Raw genomic sequence first — 25534 nt, forward strand, 5'->3', positions numbered from 1 at the left:
AAGTTAAATTGCTCACAAACTAATAAATGTTTATCTTCCGAAGCCTCACGTCCTGTTTTCTCACAAAACACACACCTCTTCTGCTGACCGGGTAGAAGGGAAATTAGCATTTATTTTCCTTGATAAACAAAAGACAGGGTAATATTTGTTGACCTCTTTTGGTGCAAAGCCCTTCCAAAGGGATATTTGGGAGAGGCCTCCCCTGCTCTCGTGTCCACTCCAGGCCTTAATTTTAACGTGTGAAAGCTGCTTTGTGAGCAGGGTTGGAGGATGCCCTTTCGTGTCTGCGGTGCCTGGATGCTCTGCACACAAGCTCCCCCTTAGGCCAGGGACCCAGGTCCTCCTTTTGCCATTAGAGATTGAAGAAAGGAAAATGCTGCTATTACTCCCCACCCCCTCACCCATACTCCCATGGGGGTGTTGGGGGTGGGGGGGAACATTCCAGAGGCTGAGGTAATGAGAAAGGGAGACTCCCTTGGCTCGATCCTTCCTCCTTCCGTTCCCTTTGGGGGCAAATATGCCACAGCGTCGATACGGTCTTTGTTTGTCTCAGTGATGGGGGACTTTCATTGTGCTTAAAAATAATCTAAGTCTGATTTCCAAATGCTCGAAAGGGTGACTCAGCGTTTTCCCTGTCCTCGGTTCTCAGGTACGGAGACATGAGGAGGCAGATCGGCTTCGAAATCAGAGACATGTGGTACAACCTTGGTGAGTAGCGGGGCTTTCCGGACATCATGGTGGCAGTCTTGAATGTGTGGTGGGTGATGACGTTGGCCCCGGCTGTCGGGGCTCGGGTATCCGAAACATCCGAATCGTTTCTCCTCCTCGGAGAGCGATTGCTACTTTTGCAATAGCTGTTTTCCGTAAACAGGAGATGGGAAGAAAATCTGATGGGGGGGCGGGGAGCGAATAGAAACATCCGTGGAGCTCCCTCTTGACGTCAGGTGAACACATCTCTGCCTTGAAGCTGCTTCTGGGCGTCACGAACATTCCCTCCGTTCCTCAGGCATCCAACCGTGTAGCTCATCTCCTTGTCACAATGTCACTGCTTTTACTATTCAGTTTAATATATTCTACCATATTCTACCCTCAGGTCAAAAGGGTTTTTTTTTGCCTACTCAGAACCGGACCTTGTATGTAGGCAGAGCGCCACCAGGTGGTGGTAGCATAACACACTTGCACAGTGAAAACACCAGGGGATCCTTGTGTTTAAGATGAGACATTAACGTAGGTGTTTGTCACTACAAATTTCCCTCTTGCTGCTGCTTTTGCTGCACCTCAGACGTCTCGGTGTATTTTGTTGTCACTTTCATTTGTTTCAAGATATCTCCTGACTTCCCGTTTTACTTCTTCTTTGACCCATTGGTTTCTTCAGGAGTAGGCTCTTTAATTTCCACTATTTGTGAGTTATCTCATTTTTCTTTTGTTACTGACTTCTGATTTCATTCCACGGCAGTTGGAAGAGATACTTGGTCTGGTTTCAGTCTCCTTAAATTTTGTTGTTGCTTTTGTTGTTTTAAAGTTTATTTATGTGTTTATTTTAAGAGATAGACAGAGCACGTGAGTGGAGGAGGGGCAAAGAGAGAGGGAGAGAGAAAGAGAGAGAGAGAAAATCCCAAGCTGGCTCCCACTGCCAGCTCAGAGTCTGATGCAGGACTAGAACCCCCAAACCATGAGATTGTGACCAAGAGCCAGAAGCTTAACCCACCGAGCCACCCAGGCGCCCCCCCATAAATTTGTTAAGAATTGTTTTATGACCTAAGATGTGGTATATCCTGAGGAACGTTCCATGTGCCCTTCAGCAGAATGTTATTCTGCTGTTCCTCAGTGGAATGTTCTATATGTCTGTTAGGTCTGTTGGGTCTAGTGTTGGCTTCATTGGTAAATATAACTCAGCTGAACACCTCAAGAAACTAGGAAAAGGATGAAGCCCAAGGTCAGCAGAAGGAAGAAAACAATAAAGATGAGAGCAGAAATAAATGAAATAGAGAACAGAAAAACAATCAAAAAATTCAACACAACTAGAGTTGGATTTTTGAAAAGATAAACAAAATTGACCAACCTCTAGCTAGATGAACTAGGAAAAAAGGAGAGAAGACATAAATAAAACGAGAGTTAAGGGGTGCCTGGGTGGCTCAGTCGGCTGAGTGTCTGACTTTGGCTCAGGTCATGATCTCACGGTTTGTGGGTTCGAGCCCCGCGTCGGGCTCTGTGCTGACAGCTTGCTCAGAGCCTGGAGCCTGCTTCAGATTCTGTGTCTCCTTCTCTCTCTGCCCCTCCCCCGCTCACGCTTTGTCTCACTCTGTTTCTCAAAAAATAAATAAATGTAAAATAAAATAAAATAAAATGAGAGGTGCAACAAAACCATTACAGCTGATACCACAGAAATAAAAAGGATCAAAAGAGACTACTGTGAGTAATTATATGCCAACAAATTGGACAGCCTAGAAGAAACGATAATTCCTAGAAATGTACAGCCTACCAAGACTGCATTATGAAGATATAGAAAATCTGAACAGACAGATGTCAGGTAATCTACAATCCAAAACTTCCCACAAAGAAAAGCCCGGGACAAGATAGCTTCACTGGTGAATTCTGTCCAACATGTAAAAAAGAATTAATGCCGATCCTTCTCAGACTCTTCCAAAATATCGAAGAGAAGGGAATGCTTCCAAACTCATCTTACGATACAAGCACTACCTTGATACTGAAGCCAGATAAAGACACTACAGGAAAACTCTAGGCCACCCTCTCTGATGTGAATATAGATGTAAAAATCCTCAAGAAAACGCTAGCAAACTAAAGTCAGCGGTGCATTAATAGGATCATACCCTGTGATCAAATGGGATTTATCCCTGGGATGCTGAGATGGTTCAACATACACAGAGTAACAAAAGTGATAGACTGCATTAACAGCGAAGTATAAAAGTCGTATGATTTTTCAATAGATACAGAAAACCCATCTGGGGAAATTTAACACCCTTTTGTGTTAAAAACTCAACACACTAGGTACAGAAGTAACGCATCTTAACTTAATAAAGGTCACATATGACAAGTCCACAGCTAATATACTCGGGGGCGAACCACTGAAAGTTTTTCCTGTAAGATCTGGAACACAGGGAGATCCACTGTCACCACTCCTATTCAACATAGTACCGGAAGTCCTAGACAGAGAAATTAGGCAAGAAAAAGTAGTAAAAGCCATCTAGACCACAAGGGAAAAAGTAAAATTATCTGTTTGTAGAAGACCTGATCTTTTTTTTTTTTTAGTTTTTTTTTTCCAACGTTTTTATTTATTTTTGGGACAGAGAGAGACAGAGCATGAACGGGGGAGGGGCAGAGAGAGAGGGAGACACAGAATCGGAAACAGGCTCCAGGCTCCGAGCCATCAGCCCAGAGCCCGACGCGGGGCTCGAACTCACGGACCGCGAGATCGTGACCTGGCTGAAGTCGGACGCTTAACCGACTGCACCACCCAGGCGCCCCAAGGACCTGATCTTTTATGTAGAAAACTCTAAAGACCACCACAAACACTGTTAGAACTAATAAATTCGGGAAAGTTGCAGACACAAAATCAACATACAAATATCAGTTGAATTTCTATACGCTAACAAGAAACTATCTGAAAAGGACATTAAGAAAACAATCCCATTTCTAATAGGGTCAAAATGAATAAAATCCTTGAGCAAGGAGGTGAAAGACCTGAACACTGAAAGGTACAAATTATCAACGATGGAAATTCAAGAAAAAAAACAAATAAATGTAAAGACATCTCGTCTTTGTTGATTGGAAGACTTGATATTGTTAAAGTGTCCATATTACTCAAAGCAGTCTGTAGGTTCAGTGTTCTCTCCATCAAAATCCCAATGGCATTTTTTCAGACATTGAAAAAATAATGCTAGAATTCATATGGAACCACAAACGACCCTATGTAGGCAAAACACTCCTGAGGAAGAAGAGTGGAGGCATCATACTTCCTAATTTCAAAATATATTACCCAGCTACAGGAATCAAAACACTGTAGTACTGGCCTAAAGGCAGACATACAGACCAATGGACCAGAATAGAGAGCCCAGAAATAAGCCTGCACGTGCACAGTCCACTGAGCGTTGACAAGGGAGCTGAGAATCTGGGGAGAGGATCATCACTTTAATAAATGGTGTTGTAAAAACAGGATATCCACATGCAACAGAATGAAACTGGACCCTTGTCTTACATCATACCCCAAAATCAACTCGTAATGGACTAATGATTTACTTATTTATTTTATTTTTTTTTTTTTTACTGTTTTTATTTACATTTGAGAGAGAGAGACAGAACATGAACAGAGGAGGAGCAGAGAGAGAGGGAGACACAAAAACCGAAGCATGCTCCAGACTCTGAGCTATCTGTACAGAGCCTGACGCAGGGGCACAAACTCATGAACCATGAGATCATGACCTGAGCCAAAGTAGGATGCTTAACCAACTGGGCCACCCAGGTGCCCCTGGATTAAAGATTTAAGCAGAAGACCCCCCCCCCCAAACCTCAAAACTCTAGAAGAAACCATAGAAGAAAAGTGTGTTCCAGATCTTACAGGAAAAGCTTTCAGTCGTTCGCCCCCGACTATATTAGCTGTGGACTTGTCGTATGTGTCCTTTATTATGTTAAGGTGCGTTACTTCTATATCTAGTGTGTTGAGTTTTTAACACAAAAGGGTGTTAAATTTCATCAGATGCTTTTTCTGTATCTACTGAAAAATCATATGACTTTTATACTTCATTCTGTTAATACGGTATATCACTTTTGTTAATCTCTGCATGTTGAACCATCCTTCATATTGTACTTGGCAATGATTTCTTGGAAATGACAACAAAAGCAAAAGTGGACAAGTAGGATGACATCAAACTAAAAAGTCGGCACAGTAAAGGAGACAATCAGCAAAATGAGAGACAGCGGGTGGAATGGGAGAAAATTTCCAAACCATATATCTGCTAAGGAATTTATTCCCAAAATGGATAAAGAACTCCTACAACTCGATAGCGAAACACACGCAATTAAAAAATGGCCAAAGGGCTTGAGTCGACATCTCTCCAAGGAAGAAATACAAATGGCCAATAGGTTTGTGAAAAGATGTGCAACATCACTCATCATCAGGGAAATGCAAATCAAAACCGCAGTGAGCTGTCCCCTCACACCTGTCGGCTGTTATGATTATTATGTCACAGCCATAATAGGATGGCTATTATGGAAAAAAAATAAAAGGTAACAGGTGTCAGCCAGGATGTACAGAAGTTTGAACACTTGCACAGGGTTGGTGGGAATGTAAAACGAACTATGGAAGACAGCATGGAGGTTTCTCAAAAATTAAAAATCGAGCTACCATGTGATCCAGCAATCTCCCCTGCTGGGCATACCTCCAAATAAATTGAAATCAACCTCGATGAGGTATCTGTATTCCCATGTTCACTGCAGCGTTATTTACAACGGCCAAGATATGGAAACAACCCAAGTGTCCATTGATGGTTGGATGGATAAAGAAAATGTGGTATGTCTATACAATGGAGTATTATTCAGCTTCATTTACGAGGAAAAGAAAAAGGAAATCTTGCCATATGCAAAAACATGGATGGGCCTGGAGGACATCACGCTAAAGGCGAATGTGTCCTCTGTGAGCCCAGCCTCTCTCCGAGTGGAGATGAACCTCTTCCTGGCACCTGGTCCCCACTCTCAGCTTGCTTTGTGCCAAGGTGTCTGGGCATCTTTCTTTGGCCTCACGGATGGTCCTGTGCAAGATTTCAGTGGCATTTCCTGCCTGAGCGCCCGGGGCCCTGCTTATTCCACTCAACTTGTCACATGGAGCCTGTGGTGGCTACAGAGGACCTCCTCATCTCCCCTCTCCCCAGTGACTCTGTTCTCTCCAGGGAGGCAGGGTCTTTCCACTTCTCTCTCTAGTTGCCCCATGACACCTGGGTTTCCTTTGTTCCCCCAGGGCTGGGGCAACTTAGATAGATTCCTGCTCTCCATGTCGTGGCTGGAGAGCTTGGCTAGAAAGATACCCTGGCGTGTCCGTATTCCACGGGAAGAACGAAACAGGGTCATAAAAACTGAACACGGTTTTCCGTGAAGGTGGGGAACTGGACCCCATCGCCCTCCTGCGGACCCTTCGAGCAGACAGGGGTGGGGGGTTGAGGGCCACGCCTGTAATCCGGCTTTGCGGTCAGCAAGTTCTCAGCAGCTCGTTTCCAACCGGAGCCAGATTTCCTCACCAGAGGCTTCGACTCCTGATTCTTCTTGAGTTCCCGGATGTCAGCAAACATGGGTGCAGGAAGGCTCTGTCACATCTCGAGGGGAAGTTCGAATTTCCAAATACCCTTTGTCCATCTGTTTGCGTGAAGGATGGAGTCTTTTTCAAATGGGTCTTTACACAGAAAAATAAATGCGGAAAGCCTTGGCGTAAATATACTAAAAGATACTGTATTGTATAATACTAATAACATCGAAATTAAGAAGTATGGTGTAACATGAAGCGTCACCCGGGTTCTCAGGAGTAAAACTCCAGCGCAGAAGCTCCCAGGTGGTGATGAAGAACTGGCTGGAACGGCCACGTCCGTTCACGCTCTCAGTGGACACGCATCACGCACCTGCATGCTGTTTGGGTCTCAGGAGCTTGAGGAGACGTGTCAATGCAAGTGACTTTCCTGTAGCAGCTCAAATGCCCAGAATCTGAGTTCTGGCTCCAGGCTGTCCAAGAGCTTCCCACATCTCCCAACACAGAGCCTGCTGGGTGCCACCTGCCCCTGCTCTAACTTCCATCCCCCCGGAGGAGAGAGTAGGAGCCCTGGCTCTGAGGGAAGGAACCCCTATTGGAGTTTCCTTCCTCCCTTGCCTCGGCCTGGCTATGTGGCCTCAGTCACATGACCCAGTCTCTCTGGGCTTCCATCGGTTTTCCAGGCTGTAAGACGGAGAGGTTGGACTGAGGTTTTCAAGAACCTTCCAGTCCTGATGCTCCGTAATTCTTCACATACATGTGCGGATCTCAGTAATGAAATGCCAAGGCTTCTGGAACAGGGAGGAGGGCCATTCGTGATTCATTTTAATTGATCACGCTCGGACAGATGCATTTGTCACTTGCCCCGATTGGCCAGACAACTGCAAAACCCACGCCAGGAAGGGGCCAAGTGCAGCCCCATGAGAGACAGTCCAGAACAGGGCAGAAAAGGATGTTTAGAGAGACGGCATGGAGGGAGCTGCTCTCTGCTGGACCTGAGGGGAGCCAAGGCTTTTGGAGGTGCCAGCACCTCTTGGGCAGGTTCTGTGAGCTCCACCTGCCGCCCCTCTGCCTGAGAGCCTCCCAGGCCACCTCTCGCACTCGGGCCCTTCCTAGGAGAGCGGCCACGCCTTCTTGTGACTTGTTTGCCTTCATCTCTCAGGTGCAAACTATGAGCTGTGTGTTTTCCCCCCACGGGAGAGTTTTAGGTATCGTTTCAAATGGCAGGCCTGCTTCGTCCTGAAATGGCTTTGATGGTTTCTGCACTATTGCAGATAACCAGAGGCATCCACCCTGGCAGATATTCTGAATGATGGTTAACACATCAAAATGCTTTTTTCTCGCTTGACAAATAGTTGCTGCCCCAACTCAGCCCACCCTGGCCCCTTCGTGCTCCCCCAGGACCCCCCTCTTCGGTGTGCCCTCCCCACACTGAAGGGTCACTGGCTAGCATGGAAGGGGCTCCAAAACTCAGCTCAAACCATGGCTGACCTGACTGATGGGTGCTCCTGCCTTTCCAGCTCTTTCATTCTACGAAAATTATGTTCCTGGTCGCCTATGTAGTCAGTCCATAGATTGACCGCCATTTGAAAGTGGCTCCATTTCATTTTGTCCCCTTCCACGATTGCTGTGAAGGAAGGTAGGATAGGCCCGGGGTAATACGAGCTCCTTTGTGACGCCGACTCCAGGCCCTGGGGAAGGCTCGACCTTCAGAGGATGCACCTTTAGGTGTAAATCAGATCTTTAAAACTGTTTGGGAGCGGTTGGTTCCCTTGACATTATGTGTCATTATGCTCCAAACAGGCTGAGTCAAGCGGGAGGTCTTTGATTTGCAACGTAGAAAAGGATGCACTGAAAAAGCAAACGTCCCATTTCATCTGGGCAGTTGCTGATTTGAATGTGGTGATTAATGTAAAAGATCTGTGTTTTGCAGCTTTTCAGGCACGGATATTGAACACTGACTCTGGCTTGAGAAGCGGCCAAGAGGTCAAATGTAAACCGTGACCTCATTGGTCAGTGAGGGGCGGGAATCTGGTAACAGCAAGAAATAACCACCCACCAACATGATGGGGTTCCTCGCTTATAGAATAATTAAATTATTTTTTGGAAGTCAAAAAAAAAAAAAAGTAATAAAAGTGTCAGCAGCCCAAAGGGTCTGCCCCAAGCAGCCCCTCAAGACAGCTAAGAATGTCTCCATGGGGTCACCTCAGGCGGCCTGGATCTTGCCTGCTGCAAATCTCAGGTATTAGAGCCTGCCATGAGCGTCCCTGCCAAGGCCAGCACTCTGGGAGTTTATGACAGCACATCTCAGTTCCCCAGGATGTACACAACCTATTTCCTATGCAGTGGTTTTTTTTTCTTTTTTTTTAATAGGCTCAGGTTTGGGAACATATTGGCAGGTCGATCTAGCCCACTCTGGAAGGAAATAAAAATAGAAGTCAGATATATTTATCATTCTACAGTCAGTCACCTATTCCTCGGTCAGGGTTGAGCCCGTCAAAAGCTCACACATCACAGCAGTAAAATCGTTGAATCGCTGAAGCAGTAATTAATAAAGTTTTATTGTGCACACACCAAAGAGACAGTTTGCGGACAAGGCCCCCTCAAACTAATACATGGAAGGAGGCTCAGAGGTATATCATTACAAAGAAGCTTATATAGTGGGACACCTGGATGGCCCATTCAGTTAAGCATCCGGCTCTTTATCTAGGCTCAGGTCACGATCTCGCGGTTTGTGAGATCCAGCCCAGAGTCAGGCTCTATGTTTAGAGCAAGGAGCCTGCTTGGGATTCTCTCCCTCCATCTAGCTCTCTGCCCTTCCCCCATTTGCTCACTCAGGTGCTCTCTCTCAAAATAAATAAATAAACTAAAAAAAAAAATTTTTAGAAGCTCATATAGTGAGAAAACAATGACAATTTACTGGTTATAATATTGGTGATTGGTTATTGTTTTAGAATTCTCTTCATTGGTTAGTGGTTACCTCATGTCAACCTTGGAAAATGTGTGTGTGTGTGTGTGTGTGTGTGTGTGTGTGTGTGTGTGTGTGTGTTTGTGTTGGTTTTGCCTATGATTTTCAGAGGCCTAAGCAAGAAGTGACCCCGGTCAGGTGAGCCTTGCCCAGTAAGCTAAAGGAAGCTTTGCTTGTATGACAAAACCGATTTTCTCTGCTCGGGGAATGTTCGAGGCCGGTCTCCATTTGTTTTCGATTTTAACAAGCCGAATACTCCACGCGACTGTTTCTTCTCGGAGTCTTTCGTATAATACAAGCAGTACGTGGAGACGGGGGTCTCAGATCTCCCCTCCAAGCAGAGCTTCAGACAAGGATCTGTTCTGCCGGGCTGAATGCAAGCGCAGACTCGCGCTGCCCCAGGGGACAGAGCAGCATGTTTTTCCCCCTCCCAAACCTGTCACATTTTGAGTCGGAAAGGAGAAATCAAAAGCACACTCTGTCCAAAAAAAAGGAGGCAGGGGGCCAGAAGGGGGGGATGTGCTTATTTACTGAGCTGTTCAGTTATTTATCAAAGTGCGCTCCCGGAAGCAGGGGCCAGAGCGCCTGATCTCACCGTGGCCCGCACCACCCCCACTTCCGTTTTGTTTATTACCCGCGGCAGGCGGGCCAGCGCGGTGCAGAGGGTCCTTCCGGAGCCAGCGTGCTCACAGCGAGATCCGTGTCAGCCGGGTTTGGTCCGGAATAGCTTTCGTTCAGGGGGTCCCTTTGCGGATGATTCTGGGGACTGGACACATGATGTGCTTTCATTCAAACACATACAGTGAGGCCTCATCAGTTTCTGGATGATGGTGGAAATTTTTGCCCCGTCTACCTTTGTGTCTATGGAGATTTTCCTGGGGTTAGAATGGGGTTGATGACCCGGAATTCTGGACCCTCACGGTTGCAAAGAGGTTGTCCAAACACCCAGGGGGAGACTGTTGCCAGGTGAGGACTTGGATCCCCGGAGAGAGCACAGCCCAGTGTCCAGAGGGGACGGAGAGGCTCCACATTTTGTAACTCGAAGAAAGACTCTCGGTGGGTTTTAAAAAATTTGGGAGTTGTAGCTAGGAGATTGGCAAGGTGACCCGAGGTAAAGTATTCCCATTGTGACCTGATAATTAGCTTGTTCTTTCTTTGTCTCAAAAAGGGGGGGGGGGGGGGGTGGAAGCGCATCCTCTTTTTCTTGAAGTCTACACCACCGCAAGAGTCACCTTGATCCTCATTGATTCCAAACCTGAGTTCATCATTAAATTTGAGCAAGCGATGCTCCAGGGGAAATCCATAATGCAAATGCAAATGCAAAAAAAAAAAAAAAAAAAAAAAAAAAAGGAAAAGAAAACAGGACTAAAAGAAAGGGAAGAAGAATACTGGAGGACACCCAGGTCTTGCCCACCTTGAGGACCATTTGTTTTTGCAGAGGTTAAATCCTGGGGCTATCACTGTAGAGCCCAGCACTGGCCCCTGGCCAGGTTCCTGCGTTATTGGGAAGGTCGATAATCAAAGATCAGAAAACCATCGTTCCTGTCACTTATTTTTCCAATCTGTGCATCGACCACCACCTGTTCCCACCCTATACTTTCCTCCCAGCTGAGAGCAGTAAGGGCTGGCAGTGACAGACAGCGCTCTCTGTGACACTCAAATTGTGTTGATGAACGACTTCGTGTCACTATCATCTGTTTTCTGAAACACTGGCTCTGACATTTTTTCAGCATAAGACAAGAAAAGTGTCACCTGAGAGACTGAACATAATAGCATTTTTAAGAGAATGCTTTGCCACAGTTACATGCCTTGCAGGGACATTAAGCATTTTGGGGAAAGGATAAGAATCACATTATTAGCACCTTTAGTCCAAATATTACCTGTAAGATTTTCATTATATTCAGTTCCTTATTGAAGGTTACATTTTGCATGTGTCCACTTAATATAAGTTTCAGAAATATATTAAGTTAGGCTTTATTATGACGGTTATGTACTTTGTGAAGTGTGGTTATTTATAATAGCCAAATTTGTTTAATGTTCTCTGCAGAAATCTGTATTAGCTGAGTAATAAAACCAACTAAATTCTTTAGAGGATCCATTCTGTTTTCTGATTATGTAGAAATATGAGTAAGAGTGATTAACTCTGGGTAAATTGCTAGTGTTAATAACAAGTTGTCACAAATGAGATTACCAGGTATTCTGTCTCCCAGCCCTGCTGTAGCTAATGCATACTGTTAGCTGCTCGTGTCCTTGATCAATGTGATATAATTGTCTATTTGTGAAATGACATTTATCTTACATAACAGATAAGTCATGACTACAGGCCTTCTATTGGATGGATACTTTAATAGCTTCCCTTACAACATGTAGAATCTAGTTCACTTCCGGGGCACCTGGGTGGCTCAATCGGTTAAGCATCCAGCTTTGGCTCAGGTCATGATCTCGCGGTCCGTGAGTTCGAGCCCCGTGTCGGGCTCTGTGCTGACAGCTCAGAGCCTGGAGCCTGCTTCGGATTCTGGGTCTCCTCCTCTCTCTGCCCCTCCCCTGCTCATGCTGTGTCTCTCAATAATAAATATACTAAAGGCTGGACACATTCAAAATACCTGCGGATGAGAAATGGACGCACATTCCCAGTATCCTAGCATTCAGGATCACACTAAGCTGCGTGGTTTTGTTTGGCCCTTTGAAGCGCATTTTAAAATCCTTTTTTCAAAAGACATGTTCTGAGTAATGCATTTCTGTGTTTAAGGTCAACACAAGATAAAGTTCATTCCAGAAATGGTCGGCCCGATACTAGAAATGACACTAATTCCTGAGACAGAACTGCGCAAAGCCACCATACCCATTTTCTTTGATATGATGCAGTGTGAGTTCCATTCGACCCGCAGCTTCCAGATGGTAAGGACATAGTAGGTGTGCGGTAAGTGGCTTGGGGAGAAGACCAACAAGCCTGGAAACCTTGAAAAAGACTTCTAAATGGCTCTGGAGTTAAAGGTGTTGAGAGATTTTCCTTATTGAAGAAGCCTGTCATCCTTTGCCTGCATCTTTAGGGAGAAGTATTGTCAATGACTAGCTTTTCCTTATTTTGCTCTGGATTTACTTACACATTAAACCCTGGATGAAAGTCTCTTTCCGCCGCCCCTCCCCCTTGGTATGTACCCTCAGAATGTTTAACCAGATGTTATCCTCTCAGACTGCCTGCTTCTTGCCAACTTATGTTATTTTCAGGTCAAAAATCTCTGCTTTTTTTTGTTTTCTTTTACATGTGTCTTGACCTTTCACCTGTGCCGTGAAACTGATAAGAATTCCTCTAAAAAAAAAAAAAAAAAAAAAACCCGGGTAGAGTGCTCAACAACATACTGTATCCATAGGAAAGACAAAATCTGCATATTTATGTGGGAGGATTAACAAAATCTCCTTCCCTGGATTCCATGAAAATAAAGGTGGTGTTTACATTTCCGCCAGTGGAGACACGCTCGCCCGCACGAACATACAGCGGCTTTCTCCCCCGTGTGTTGCTGGGCTGGCTGGGAAGCTCTGCAGGAGGCAAGAGAAGAACCCCAGTGATAGTGGTTCCTCCATACTTGATTTAAATATTCTAGTGATTCGAGTAAGTAAGTACCCACTTGACATAGATTTTTGCAGAATCTGAAGAAGAATCCCTGTATTGGAAAAAGACTACATCTGAGCAGCGTAACTGTAATGGATGTGATGTTTAAAGAGTAGATTTTTCCTTCCTCCCCTTTATACTTGCTACCTTATAGATTTTGAATAGTTTTACCTTTTCACTGGTCAGTCTTTGCTATTACGGCATGAAGGTGGTAGCCGTGATGAATAATTTTGCTAGTTTCTAGAGCAAAGAACAGATACAAAGCTAAAAGAAACCCTGCTCTGTGCCTACACTTGAGTGTGAACACTGATGTCAGGTACCCGTGCTTTCTGGCATAGCCTGGTGCTACCTGGACCTCCCACAACTCACCGAACGTCTTTAATCTTTGGTTCCGAGCTGTAATATTGGTACAGAATGGAATCTGCTCCTAAGGGATGTTGTGAGAAGTGAATAAAATAAACCTGTGAAGGCCACCTGCCCACCCGCCTCCCTTCCTTCCCTTCCCTTTCCTTTTGATTCCTTCCTCCCTCCGTTTCCTTCCTTCTTTCTTTCCTCCCTCCCTTTCCTTCCTTCCCCCTTCCTTCCTTCCTTCCTTCTTTCCTTACCCCTTCCTTCCTTCTTCCCTTCCTTCCTTCCTTCCTTCCTTCCTTCCTTCTTTCCTTCCCCCTTCCTTCCTTCTTCCCTTCCTTCCTTCTTCTCTCTGTTTCTCCCTTCCACCTTTCTTTCTTTCTTTCTTTCTTTCTTTCTTTCTTTCTTTCTTTCTTTCTTCCTTCCTTCCTTCCTTCCTTCCTTCCTTCCTTCCTTCCTCCCTCCCTCCCTCCCTCCCTCCCTCCCTCCCTCCCTTCCTTTCTTTCCATAGCAGAAGAGGGCTTCCTTATGTTGACTTATTTATAAAATTAAAGAGATTGTTTTAAAAGAACAGCTGTTTTTTTTTTCCCCCACTCTGGTTCAAGATCAGTTGTTGCACACATATAATGTAACATGGTAAACATTGTCCAAATGTTTTCGGTTTTGTTTGGCAATCTATCAGACACCTCTTTCTTGATGACAGCACAGTAATCATGATTCTTGTGATGGCATAAGGTTTCATAAAATGGAATGGATAATCTTCTCTTTTGTAACTTTTTTTAAGGTTTTTTTATTTATTTTGAGAGAGAGAGAGAGAGAGAGAGAGAGAGAGAGAGAAAGACAGTGAGTAGAGGAAAGGCAGAGAGAGAGAATCCCAAGCAGGCTCCACACCAGCCAGCAGAGCCCTACGTGAGGCTTGGACTCGTGAACCATGAGATCATGACCTGAGCCGAAACCAAGAGTCAGACGCTTAACCACACGCCCTTGGCTAATCTTCTCTTATCCGTCACCTTTAGCTGGACGTTTGGGTTGTTTGCAGATTCTCACTACCATGAGTCAGTGCACAGTGAACATATTCACGCATACTGCTTGACTTTCTTTTGAAAGTTTTCCTGGTATACGTTCTCAAAAACGGAATTGCCGATTCAAAATATTTTCGTAAGTTTTGACATTGCCAATGTTTTCTGATGCTGTTGCCGTACGATTTGACCCATGTTGACTGCCACTGGCACTAAATCGTGTCCAATCTCACTGCCAATCCACCAGAACTAGGGAATGTAGTTTAAAATCCCTTTTCCTAAGCTGAAAATTCATCTTTTTGAATTTTGTATGAATTAAGCCCTAAAGAAGGGCCGTATGAAAAAGCGCTATTAAAGAATCAAATAGCGTCACCTGGGTGGCTCAGTCGGTTAAGTGTCTGACTCTTGGTTTCGGCTCAGGTCATGATCTCATGGTTCGTGGGTTTGAGCCCCGTGTGGGGCTCTGCACTGGCAGCAAGGAGCCTGCTTGGGATTCTCTCTCTCTCTCCCTGCCCCACCCCTGCTCATGTGTGTGTGTGCGCGCATGCACGCATGTTCCCTCTCTCTCTCAAAAATAAATACAATTTTTTAAAAAGAGTATAGTAGTTATTTACATTAGGGAATTTCTCCAATTCACGGGGTCTCTGGTTTGCCAGGAAATGGCACAAAGTTACTGAAGGAGAGTCGTGGGGTTTCTGCCTCCGTTCTCAACTCTGCCCCCAGTGGTGGGTTCAAAAACTGCCTAATATCAGAAGACCAAGCTGTTTGAGTGACAGCGGGGAAGTAGCTGTGCACATTTAACTCTGTTTCACAAACAATTTCCCTTCCATAAAACGTGTCCCACTTGGATATACGTAAATAGAAGCATAAACGTGAGGACACAGGTCCACGAAACCCACTGCCGGTAAGCATGGTCAGCTACTTGGATTTCTTGGTCCGTGATCATCGACCATTTGTTCATCGGTGTTGTCATCTGCTTGTGCCTTCAAAGACCAGTGGGAGGACACCCCAAAGGGTTTTTCTAAATAAAGGCAGAAAAGCGAAAACGCGTGACAAAAGTCTCTCTGCTCTCATCTCTTCTTGTGAATTGGGAAAAGGCCCATCTCCTCTTCTCTTGGGGTATGTTGACTTCTTTTTTCTGTGAGTCTGTCTCAGCCTCCCGGGTGGAGTGTCACATGGAATATCACCCGTCCTAGACCCGCTGCTTCCCTATCATCCCTTTTTACCAGGCTCCTTGTCACTTGGTTGGTTGGGTGCAGGTTACAGCGGCCTCATCTTTGTTTGCTCTCCTGGCCTCCCTGGTGAGAGGCAGAGACTTGTCATCTTTCTGATCTCTAGCATCCTGCTGCTTCTCGTGGGCCCCAGCCCCAGCCTCTCCTGGCCCACAGCATCTCTCTCTTGACTTGACATATCTTTTCTAACTCTTTCCTACTCTCAGGTCAGCCGACGCTCACCTTCTATTGGCTGCTCTTTCCTGAAGCACGAGGCGTGCCCTCTGTCCTCGGGGGTGGTGTGGGTGTAGAGCAGTGAGTGGGTGTGTGCACAGAACCGCAGGGCCCCGCAATCCCTGCCTCCCTCCCAGGGAGCTTCCAGGTTGGGGCTGGCTGGCTGCTGTTTACCTAACCCGCCACCAATCCAATGATCTAACCTTATTAGTCACAGCAACAAGGGCTTAAATTGGCTCCACTTTCATAGCAGATGTGCAACACTAATGGAGTGAGAGGAAGACATTAGGGCTTTTCGTTTTTGCAAAATGTTCATGCTTTGAGCCTATGATGTAGCTTTTTTTTTTTTTTTTTAAAGGTTGCTGTGTCTTTCTGAGCGGGGCTGTTTATGCACCGTTGTTCGTGAAATATGCATCATGTCTGGTTGGTAGCATGCTCTTACCGTTGCAGTGGGGGGGGGGGGGGGCTGCTGGATTCGAAGAAAAACCTGCCATTTTGCACCAGATTCAACTGCACCGAGCCATTACTGGAATTTCAGAAGCAGGCATTGCAGATGGGCTTTTCTACATCTCCCCAGAGTGGCAGCTCGTGTCTCCTCCAGCCACAGCGGAAGGACTTCCATCAGAGGGATCTCATACACACATTTCCCCGAAAGTCTCCTTTCTGGTCTCCGCTTTTGCAAGAAAGAGCATGAATCTTCATCCAACAGAGGCGTGTCCTTGTCCTTGTCCTCGGTGCTTGAGGTCCTGCCTCTCCAGGCTCCAGGCGCTGAACAGGTTTGCCCGGTTGTGGGACGGAGAGGCATGGAGTGACCCTTTCACAAGCTCTGTCCTCCTGCTGGCCGGGGGCCCTCTCCCCCCGGGGGCTGCAGGCCCGCCTTCATTCGGCCTGACACCGTTTGTGCTGAGCAGATCCTCACAGGTGACGGATAAGCTCTGCGGAGGCCTGCTGACAATTCCTGGGTCTCCCAGCCCTTTCTCAGATTCTTCTATGATGTGGACGCTGCATCTGTTCTCCTAAATTGTCCCCTTCTACCTCATCTTCTGTCTACCAGTCCCGGAGGACGCCATCTCTGGTGTCTCTGCTTCCAGCTTGCCCACCCCACAAGTCATGCCAACGGCGTATTCTCTGTCCCTGTGCCCACCCACCCCCACCCTGACCCCAGTCCCCAGAGAGGCACGTTCATGCTCGAGCTGGGTCTTCGGGAGATCTTGACTTGTTTCAAGGGTGAGCGCCTATGTGCGATGATTTCAGGACCTGCTGTACAGGTGTTTGGAGACATCAGCATCTCAGCGTCCCTTACATCACCCAGGCGCCCCGGCTGGGTCGCGTTCCCACGAGACGTACTTCCCCCTGGCCTGAAACTAACTTCTCCCCTGTGGCGCCGACACCCTTACCCCCAAGTCAGTAATGCTCCGAGTCGCAGCCTCGCTGGATTTTGCTCCATAAAAAAATAGCATGCTTGTAAATTCCCTCCTGGCACCTTTGGAAAGAATTCCATTTGTTATGTCTTTGGAAGAAAAACAAAACAAAACCAAACCAAAAAAAAAAAACAACCGCAGAACTCACAGCCGAGAATTTCAGCAAATGGCTGAATGGGCTGTATACCATTAATAAAGACGGAATGGGAAAGACTCCACAGAAAAATAATATTTTCAACCATGAAGCTATTCTCTGTCATCTCTGTGAGGGTCAGTAAAATGCTCCACAACTTCCAGAAATTCCCACTGTAGTTGTAACAGTATTAGAACGTGAGTAATCTTTGTGTCCTGGATGTTTTTGAGGTCCTGTCTGAATAATCTCTTCCTACTGCCCATGCTTGGTAACCCTAACTGAATGACTGAATAACCCAAGTGGATGTTGCTGGCTTCTGCTGGTTGGTGGGAAAGCTGGTCCATTTTGCACCGTCATATGGACATAAGTTTGGTGGTGATTTTATCCTGATGATTCTTGAATTCTTTGGCATTTTGTTTGTTGGTTTATTCTTGCTTTCGATTTCAACATAATGCTTGAGTTTAGTTCCGGACCCTGAAAGGGAACATACGGCACGAGAAGTAGGCTTTTATTGTATTGAATCCGGACCCCAAAGTCTGAGAGATCATGGAAGCTGACACCCTGGACTCTAATAAAAGTTCTGATTGCATTGAATTCTGTTCTTAAAAGCCTTGCAGCAAAGAGATGCCCATACCCCTGTAGTGTCTTTTTAATGTTTATTTATTTTTGAGAGAGAGAGGGAGAGTGTAAGTGGAGGAGACAGAGGATCTGAAGCGGGCTCTGCACTGCCAGCAGTGAGCTCGATGTGGGGCTTGAACTCAGGAACCCCGAGACCATGACCTGAGCCAAAGTTGGACGCCTCACCAACTGAACCACCCAGGCGCCCCTCCTGTAATCTCTTTTGACCAAATTAAACAGGGCTCACTCTGAGAGCATGTTTCTGGAGTCCAGTGTCATTGGATACAGCCCCAAATCCCTTCTTGATGTGTGTGCTATGGAAATGGGGGGCAGCTGCACCTGTCTCAGGTGTTGCCAGGTGTAACAGCCAGGCAGCAGATAGTTTCCCAGCCTTGGGGCTCTTGAGCCTCCAGGTGGAAGCTTCAAGGTCAGCGAACAGCCTTCTTGTTAGACTTGGAAGGATGTGGGGATATGGAGTGAGAATGTGAAGCCGGTTCCTTCTTCTCACTCATGTTGTCCATGCAGGTATAGTTCAGTGATGTTCTCCCACCTACCCCTCCTGTCAGCGCTAAAGAGAACGGACATAGTTCTGCAGTTCCTTCTGGAAGTTCAGAAACTGAGAATCTGATTCCTTGCAGCTCTGTGATACCAGAGGGTGCTCTCAAATCATGGCCCTCCCTCCAGTACCTTGTGAACACATTTTCTTGGGGGAAAAAACAAAAAAAACAGGAGAAAGCAGAGCACCCGTGGGCAGAGCACATTCACGAAGGCGTATTTGCAGAAAAGCCAAAGGAATGCTTTTGCTAATGGACATAGAAAGCCATGTTCCTAGCTTTCAGATTTCACCCTGTTCTTGGTAACCTCCAAGCACTTTATCGATGTGGTAAATAAACTATTTGTGCAAACCTTTCCATCCTGGTCCAGCTCCCTTTCCTTGCTCTGACATAACCTCAGATCCCTTGTATAAATGCTCTCCTGGATGCCTGAGGAGCGGGCCTGGTTCTATGCATCTATCTGGGCATGGTAGCAGGAACGGTAAATCTGACTTCCAAAAAAAAAAAAAAAAAAAAAATGATGCACTCTAAAGCAAACAAAAGTGGCTGTTGGATTATCCACTGCCGAGATCCTTCACTCCATGATCTCTTAAATTGGAGCCAATAACCCGTGGTTAACTGTGGCAGTGAATGGCTAAAGCGGTCATTCCTTTCAAAGTTAATTGAATTAACAATGCTGTCAACCTTCCGAAAAGCCCTGTATTCTCACGGACTCTGTTTCATATTCTTGGAGGGGCGCTGTTTTGGGAGGCTTGGAGATGCTCTGTTCAGCTTTTTAAGTTGGACACCCTGTGGACATTTTTGTAGTGATACTGGTGATTCAGAAAAGAGAGGAAGTATAATGATTTTGCCTCAACCCCCTTTGGAGCCACACAGTAAACCCTTACTAATTTTAACCTCACCGTAGAGAACCCTGCTGGAAATTACCAGTGTGCATTTATGAGTAAGAGAATAAGCACAGTTGTTTTTGTTTTTGTTTCTGTTTTTGTTTTTGTTTTTTAAATCAGCTCTGCTCTATCAGCAAATGGACTTTCTCCAGTTTATTTGGACAGGATCATTTAGTCCTGATTGTGATAACCATTCTCAGTACACTAACAAATTAATTCTAGAATATTCTGTAAAAAAATAATGGAGGTCCTGGAACGAGAGGCTAGCTGCAGATCTGGGGTATTGAATCCTTGCTGATAAAGAGGGCTGCCAGGTGTTCGTGCAAATCACTTAGTTTAGACTAGAGGTTAGTAAAATTAGAATCAGCTGTGCTCTCTGATTTGCTTCTCATTCATCCACTCATTTCAGGAAGCATTAAATTCATCAGTCAAAATTTGATAAGCAGCATACTTAAGGAGCTGGAGTTTCCTTATTGCCCTTGTTTGTGACAGATAGGTTTATGCGGAAGCGGAGAAAACATGCTATTTCCCTAAAGTAGACTCCCAAGTTCAAATAACCTCCTGATTAACCGGCGATGAGCGGTTTCAAATGCCTGTGTGTGTTTGTCCATGTTGGGATAAGGCGTACTTTCCTGAATTCCCGGTGCCTTCCTCATTGTATTGCTTGTTGAACATGTGTGGCCTGCGGTCGTGTGTTTTGGTTAAATTGAGTCTTATTTGATCCCTCCGTTGTTGGTTCTGAAGAATCAGCACCCACCGAATACGTCCCCTACGGTGCTCCCATCGTGGTACCCTCTGGGAAACGGGATTGGCTGGAAACGTCAACTTGTAGCCTAATGGCACCTGATCTGCCTCGTATTTGATTCCAAAAGGGCCCCACCTTCTGAGGCATTTCTGTAAAGAACAAAGTCCTAGTGGGTTAGTATCAAAAGGTGGCTGATTTTACAGTAGAGTCATTATCATGAGGCTCCAGGTGAAAACAATACAAGTTCTTTTTTCTTCTTCGCTAGAATTGCCTCTTTTCCTGTGCTCCTAAAATCCCTGAACTTTTCAGGCCAAACAGAATAAAAAAGAGGGTGTTTGCTTGGGGAGGAGACGATGGGGAAGATCAAGAGGAGAATTGCAGGATTCACTGAGGTCCAGAGTTTTGCAGTGTTGTTGAGTCCTTGATGTTGAGCAAGAATCAATACTCTTCTCCAGACCTGTTTAAGCCTCCGCCTCATCTGTAGTGCGATAGAACTGTGGCTTTAGGCAGCAAGTCCTGATCAGATCAGGCGGGTCTGTGCCTGTTTGAGGCTCCTCCCTGGGTCTCCCCAAGGCCCCCTGCCTCCAGCCCCACGGGTGCCACAGTCAGCCGCCCCTGCAGCAGCAGCAGCGGCGGCACCCTGCTTGACCAGTGCAGCCCGTGGTGCCTGCAGTCCTGTTGTGAGCCCTCAGATGAACGTGTCCATCCATTGGCTTGTGGGGCCAAGAGCACAGTCTGTGTCTCAGCGACCGGCTGGACGACTCCTCTGCTGACACAGGGAGCCCTCCCCAGCTCCAGTCTAGCACTCGTTCTCCAGTGATTCATGAGCACGTAGCACGGTCCTCCCATTAGAACATCACCACCAGGGGCCCTTCTGGAAGAGACCAGGAGAGACGAAAATTCTGTCTGTCACGCAGCTTAAATAACTATAGGATCCTGGTAATAGCAGGAGACTCGGGGGATTGTCAGCCTGGAAAGCATTGCCTGAGCATGTATTTTTTTTTTATATGTTGTTTTTGTTTGTTTGCTTTTGAGAGAGAGACAGAGCACGAGTGGGGGAGGGGCCGAGAGAGAGAGGGAGAGAGAGGGAGACACAGAATCTGAAGCAGGCTCAGACTGGGCACCGTCAGCACAGAGCCCAACGCGGGGCTCGGACCCACAAAACCGTGAGACCGTGACCCGAGCCAAAGTCGGATGCTCAACGACTGAGCCCCCCAGGTGGCCACTGAGCATGTATTTTAAAGGGATCCTAGGGGCGCCTGGGTGGCGCAGTCGGTTAAGCATCTGACTTCAGCCAGGTCACGATCTCGCGGTCCGTGAGTTCGAGCCCCGCGTCAGAGTCTGGGCTGATGGCTCAGAGCCGGAGCCTGCTTCCGATTCTGTGTCTCCCTCTCTCTCTGCCCCTCCCCCGTTCATGCTCTGTCTCTCTCTGTCCCAAAAATAAAAATAAACGTTGAAAAAAAAAAATTTTTTTTAAAAATAAAGGGATCCTAGAGACCCTTGCCTACATGGAGGGTGTGCTTGCTTTCTGTATCCTGAATTTAGCCGTTGTTTCCCTCAATTCCCCCTCTGCCGGTCTTCTTTCAATTCGGTGTGGTGATCTCCTGCCCTACGGGAACTAACGCTCTCAGGGGCCTCCTTCCTTCCTGGCCCAAGCCAATGGGTGATTTCAGGGCTCGTGCAACATGGCGCTCACCTGGCGAGAATCCCGTATGGAGGTGGCCCTGAATTCTGCCAGGGACGGGAGACTGGGCGGTGAGGATGAGCACTCAGATCCATTATTATCTAGGTAGTTATTTCCAGCCTCGTCGGCCACAAGGCTCATGACCCCTGTGAAAATCTTTTGGAGATTTGTACCTCTCCAGAGTTTAGAGTTTTCCCCAAAACTCCAAGAGACAGGGTTTCGGTCCAGGGAGCATTTCTGAGGATCCTTTCCCACCCCTTGCTCTGGAAATCTGATCAGAAGCTTTGGAGTGTTCAAGGAAAGGCCTAGAGATGGACCTTCTCGAGACGTCTGCTGGTCTTGTAGAGACGCTGTGCTTCCTGTGTTTTATGTTTTTTTTCAACCCAAGTGAGGTATTTCACTAGACCCATCAAGGAATGGCAGTGAAGTGGCCCCTTCGATGTTTTGTGATTGCAGAGAACTTTTTGCTGGCAAGTGAAACGCCATCTGTTCTTTTCCAGGAACCAACGAGCTATTTTAGATGTTACTTGTTGGTGGAGATGAAGTTTGAGACGTTTTTTCGCATTGCTCCTTGATGATTCGTCCTACGGTTCCCTCGCCTTTCTTTTCTCTGCTCCTTGCTCCTCCCATCAGAATGTACATGTTTAGGCTCCATTAACCAGGGAAGGAAATGGAAGAATCCTCCTGTGGCAGGGGATCACCAGACATCTCTAGGGGGTTGGGGATGGTACCTCTTAAGTGAAATCAGGTTTCAAAGGCGTAGGGTCACTATCTGATGATGATCTCTCCCCGATTTACGTGCCGTTGATGCTCAGTCATAAAATGAAATATCCGCCATGCTGATTATTTACGCTTCCTCTGCTTAATTATAGTTTGAAAATGAGATCATCACCAAGCTGGATCATGAAGTGGAAGGAGGCAGAGGAGATGAACAGTACAAAGTGTTATTTGATAAAATGTAAGTGTTGATTAACAGTAGGATTTATGTCAGAATAGAGACAGGGAGACTGTAATTAGACTACAATGAACTTTGTAGCCCAGAAATAATTAAAACGTGTTAATAATGGGAAATATTTTAAATTGCACCAGTCAAGTTTCTTTTTCTGAGAGGGATTAACAACGTGTGCATAATTACTTTTCAGCCTCTTGGAACACTGCAGGAAACACAAATACCTCGCCAAAACAGGAGAAACTTTTGTAAAACTCGTTGTGCGCCTGATGGAAAGACTCCTGGATTATAGAACCATCATGCATGATGAGAACAAAGAAAATCGTATGAGCTGCACTGTCAACGTGCTGGTGAGTGAAATGCAAGTTAATTAAATTTCCAATCTTCACAGTAAGCCAGAAACGTACTGTGTTCAAAAAGTTCAGAAGCCTCGTGACAGCTGGCCACGGAACTTCCTTTGCTTGTTTCCTCGTCTGTTGCAGGGGAAGGGAAAAGGAAGAGCTGTTTTTGCAGATCCACTGTAAACACGTCTGCAAAATGCTGTCCCCTCCAGGTGTTTTCACATCGTTCTTCCCGTGGCTAAGAAGGAAGAGCCATCTTATTTTGGAGCCAGTCCTCCATCTTATTTTGGAACCAGGGTAGCACCTTCCTTGATTATAGGTCTCAAGGGCATCACTATTAGGAGGTGGCAAGCATGTCCTGTCGTGGGTTGAATGATGGCCCCCAAAAGATAGGTCCATATCCCACTCGTCGGAACCCGCGAACGGGACCTCATTTGGAAAAAAAGGCTCCTTGCGGATGTGATTGAGTTCAGGGTCTCCAGAGGAGATCATCCTGAATTACTATCCAGGTGGGCCCTAACTCCAATAACAAGTGTTCTTATAAGAGACAGAAGAGGAGAGGCGCCAGGCGGGGGTGGGGGGGCTCATCGGTTAAGTAGCCGACCTCAGCTCAGGTCTTGATCTTGCAGTCTGTGAGTTTGAGCCCTGCATCGGGCTTTGTGCTGACAGCTCGGAGCTTGGAACCTGCTTCAGATTTTGTGTGTGTGTGTGTGTGTGTCTCTCTCTCTCTCTCTGCCCCTCCCCCACTCGCGTTCTGCGTGTCTGTCTCAAAATATAAATAAACATTTTAAAAAGAGAGTGAGACAGAAAAGGAGACACACAGAAGTCCATGTGGAGATGGAGACAGAGACTGGAGTTATGTGACCACAAGCCCAGGGGCACTTGGGCCCCCACCACCACCCCCAGAAGCTGGAAGAGGCAGGATAGAATTTACACCTGGAGACTTTAGAGGGCGTGTGGCCCTACTGAAGCCTTGAGTTCAGACTCTGATCTCCAGAAGTGCAAGAGAATATATATCTGTCGTTTTAAGCCACCAGGTTTACTGTGAGTTATTACGGCAGCTATGAGGAGCTAGCTCGTGGTCTCGTGGATAGCAGATGGCTTGGGTAGACTTGGCCACTGCCGTCCACGGACCTCTTTGACCCCTGTTGTCACCGTGACATGGCCAGGTCCTGTGGACACTGCCTGCCTGAGACAGTAGTGGAGCAGTGAGCTTCGGGCAGGGCATCGCGCTTTCAGGAAGCTTCATGACCAGCTCATCTGCAGGGAGTGTTTGGTGAACCCCGTGGCTGTCAGGAGCCACATGACTCCCACACCCAGCTTTGAAGATGTCTGTCTCTCTCTGTGTCATCCTCCTCTGGTAAGTAGCCGGAAGAGCAGACTCTTGGCCCTGAGAGGGTCTTCCTCAACTTCCCTTGCCTGTCCCGAGGCAGGAGACACTACTCCTGCTTTGTGCTCCTTACTTTACTCCCCTGGATCTAGAGTATCATCATCTGGTCGCTCAATGACATGTACCTGCTCTGCCTTCACTTCCATGCCCGCCATTTTGAATGGGCTCGTAGGCCCTTCAAGCTCCTGGAAGTGGCTTTTTGTGCCAAGAGGAATATGACCAATCGTTCACTCTTTAGGAAATCACCAGAGATGCTCGGATTTAAAAGCAAAAGGAAATGTTTTTCACCTTCCATCCAGTGTAGTGTCCATACCGCATTTGTGCTTTGTGCAAGAAACTGGCAGCTGAAAGCTCCCGAGCCATCCCGGCCCCTGCCATCCGTGGATAGGCCACCTGTTTTGATGAATGATAAACACCTTCTACGGAGAAAACTGCTGGCCCCCAAACTGGAGAGACAAGAGGATACAGCGAAGCAGAAGCCCAGGAGCAAAAACCACCACCGGAGCCAGTACTGGATTGGATTCCTCCTACGCGGCGCATCATGTCCACTTTCAACGTAAAATTACAAGGCATACTAAAGGCAAAAACAGTTTTAAGAGAGAATGAGCAAACATCAGAGCCAGGCTTCGCTTTGGCAGATGTTTTCAGAATTTTCAGACCGGGAATTTAAAATAGCCATGATTAAATTGTTAAGAGCTCTAATGGAAAAAGGAGACTTTATGCAGAAACAGATGAGTATAATAAGCAGAAAGATGGAAACTCTAAGAAAGAATCAAAAAGAAATGCTACCAATCCAAAACACTGTGACAGAATAAAGAAGGTTTTTGGTCTCGTTAATAGACTGGCCACAGCCGAGGAAAGAATCAGCTTAAAAGATTGAAATATGTTTGCATATGTTTCGTAAGGGTCTTGGGCAACTGGAAGAATTACTGACATCTGGCTTCCTTCCGTCCCTGAGATCTGGCCTACTGCTGTGCTGACTTTTACATTCACTTGTAGGCTAATTGTGTGTAGCATAGCAGTGAGCTCTGCCTCAGGTAAAGGCCCCAGTCTTTTGCACAGGAATGCCCTGGCCCTTGCTTCATTGTCTTCCTGCATTTTTGCCTTTGTTCAGAGTAATTACTTCTGTGATGCTAATATGGTTAGCATGAAGCTAGAAATCAATATTTTCC

At 46.4% G+C, this 25534-nt stretch overlaps 1 protein-coding gene across 2 annotated transcripts in view; it reads left to right on the forward strand.

Moving 5' to 3' along the window:
* DOCK1 (dedicator of cytokinesis 1) overlaps positions 1-25534 on the forward strand; it is a 532945-nt gene that overhangs the window by 440040 nt on the left and 67371 nt on the right. For both annotated transcript variants that reach the window (XM_086681161.1, XM_086681162.1), the window contains exons 32-35: positions 650-708; positions 11968-12116; positions 22555-22640; positions 22825-22981. In XM_086681161.1, coding sequence (XP_086537287.1) covers positions 650-708; positions 11968-12116; positions 22555-22640; positions 22825-22981 — 451 coding nt within the window. The remainder of the gene's footprint in view (positions 1-649; positions 709-11967; positions 12117-22554; positions 22641-22824; positions 22982-25534) is intronic.

Source organism: Puma concolor, chromosome D2 (assembly GCF_028749965.1).
Source record: "Puma concolor isolate L17-30 chromosome D2, mPumCon1.1.hap2, whole genome shotgun sequence".
Classification (NCBI taxonomy): domain Eukaryota; kingdom Metazoa; phylum Chordata; class Mammalia; order Carnivora; family Felidae; genus Puma; species Puma concolor.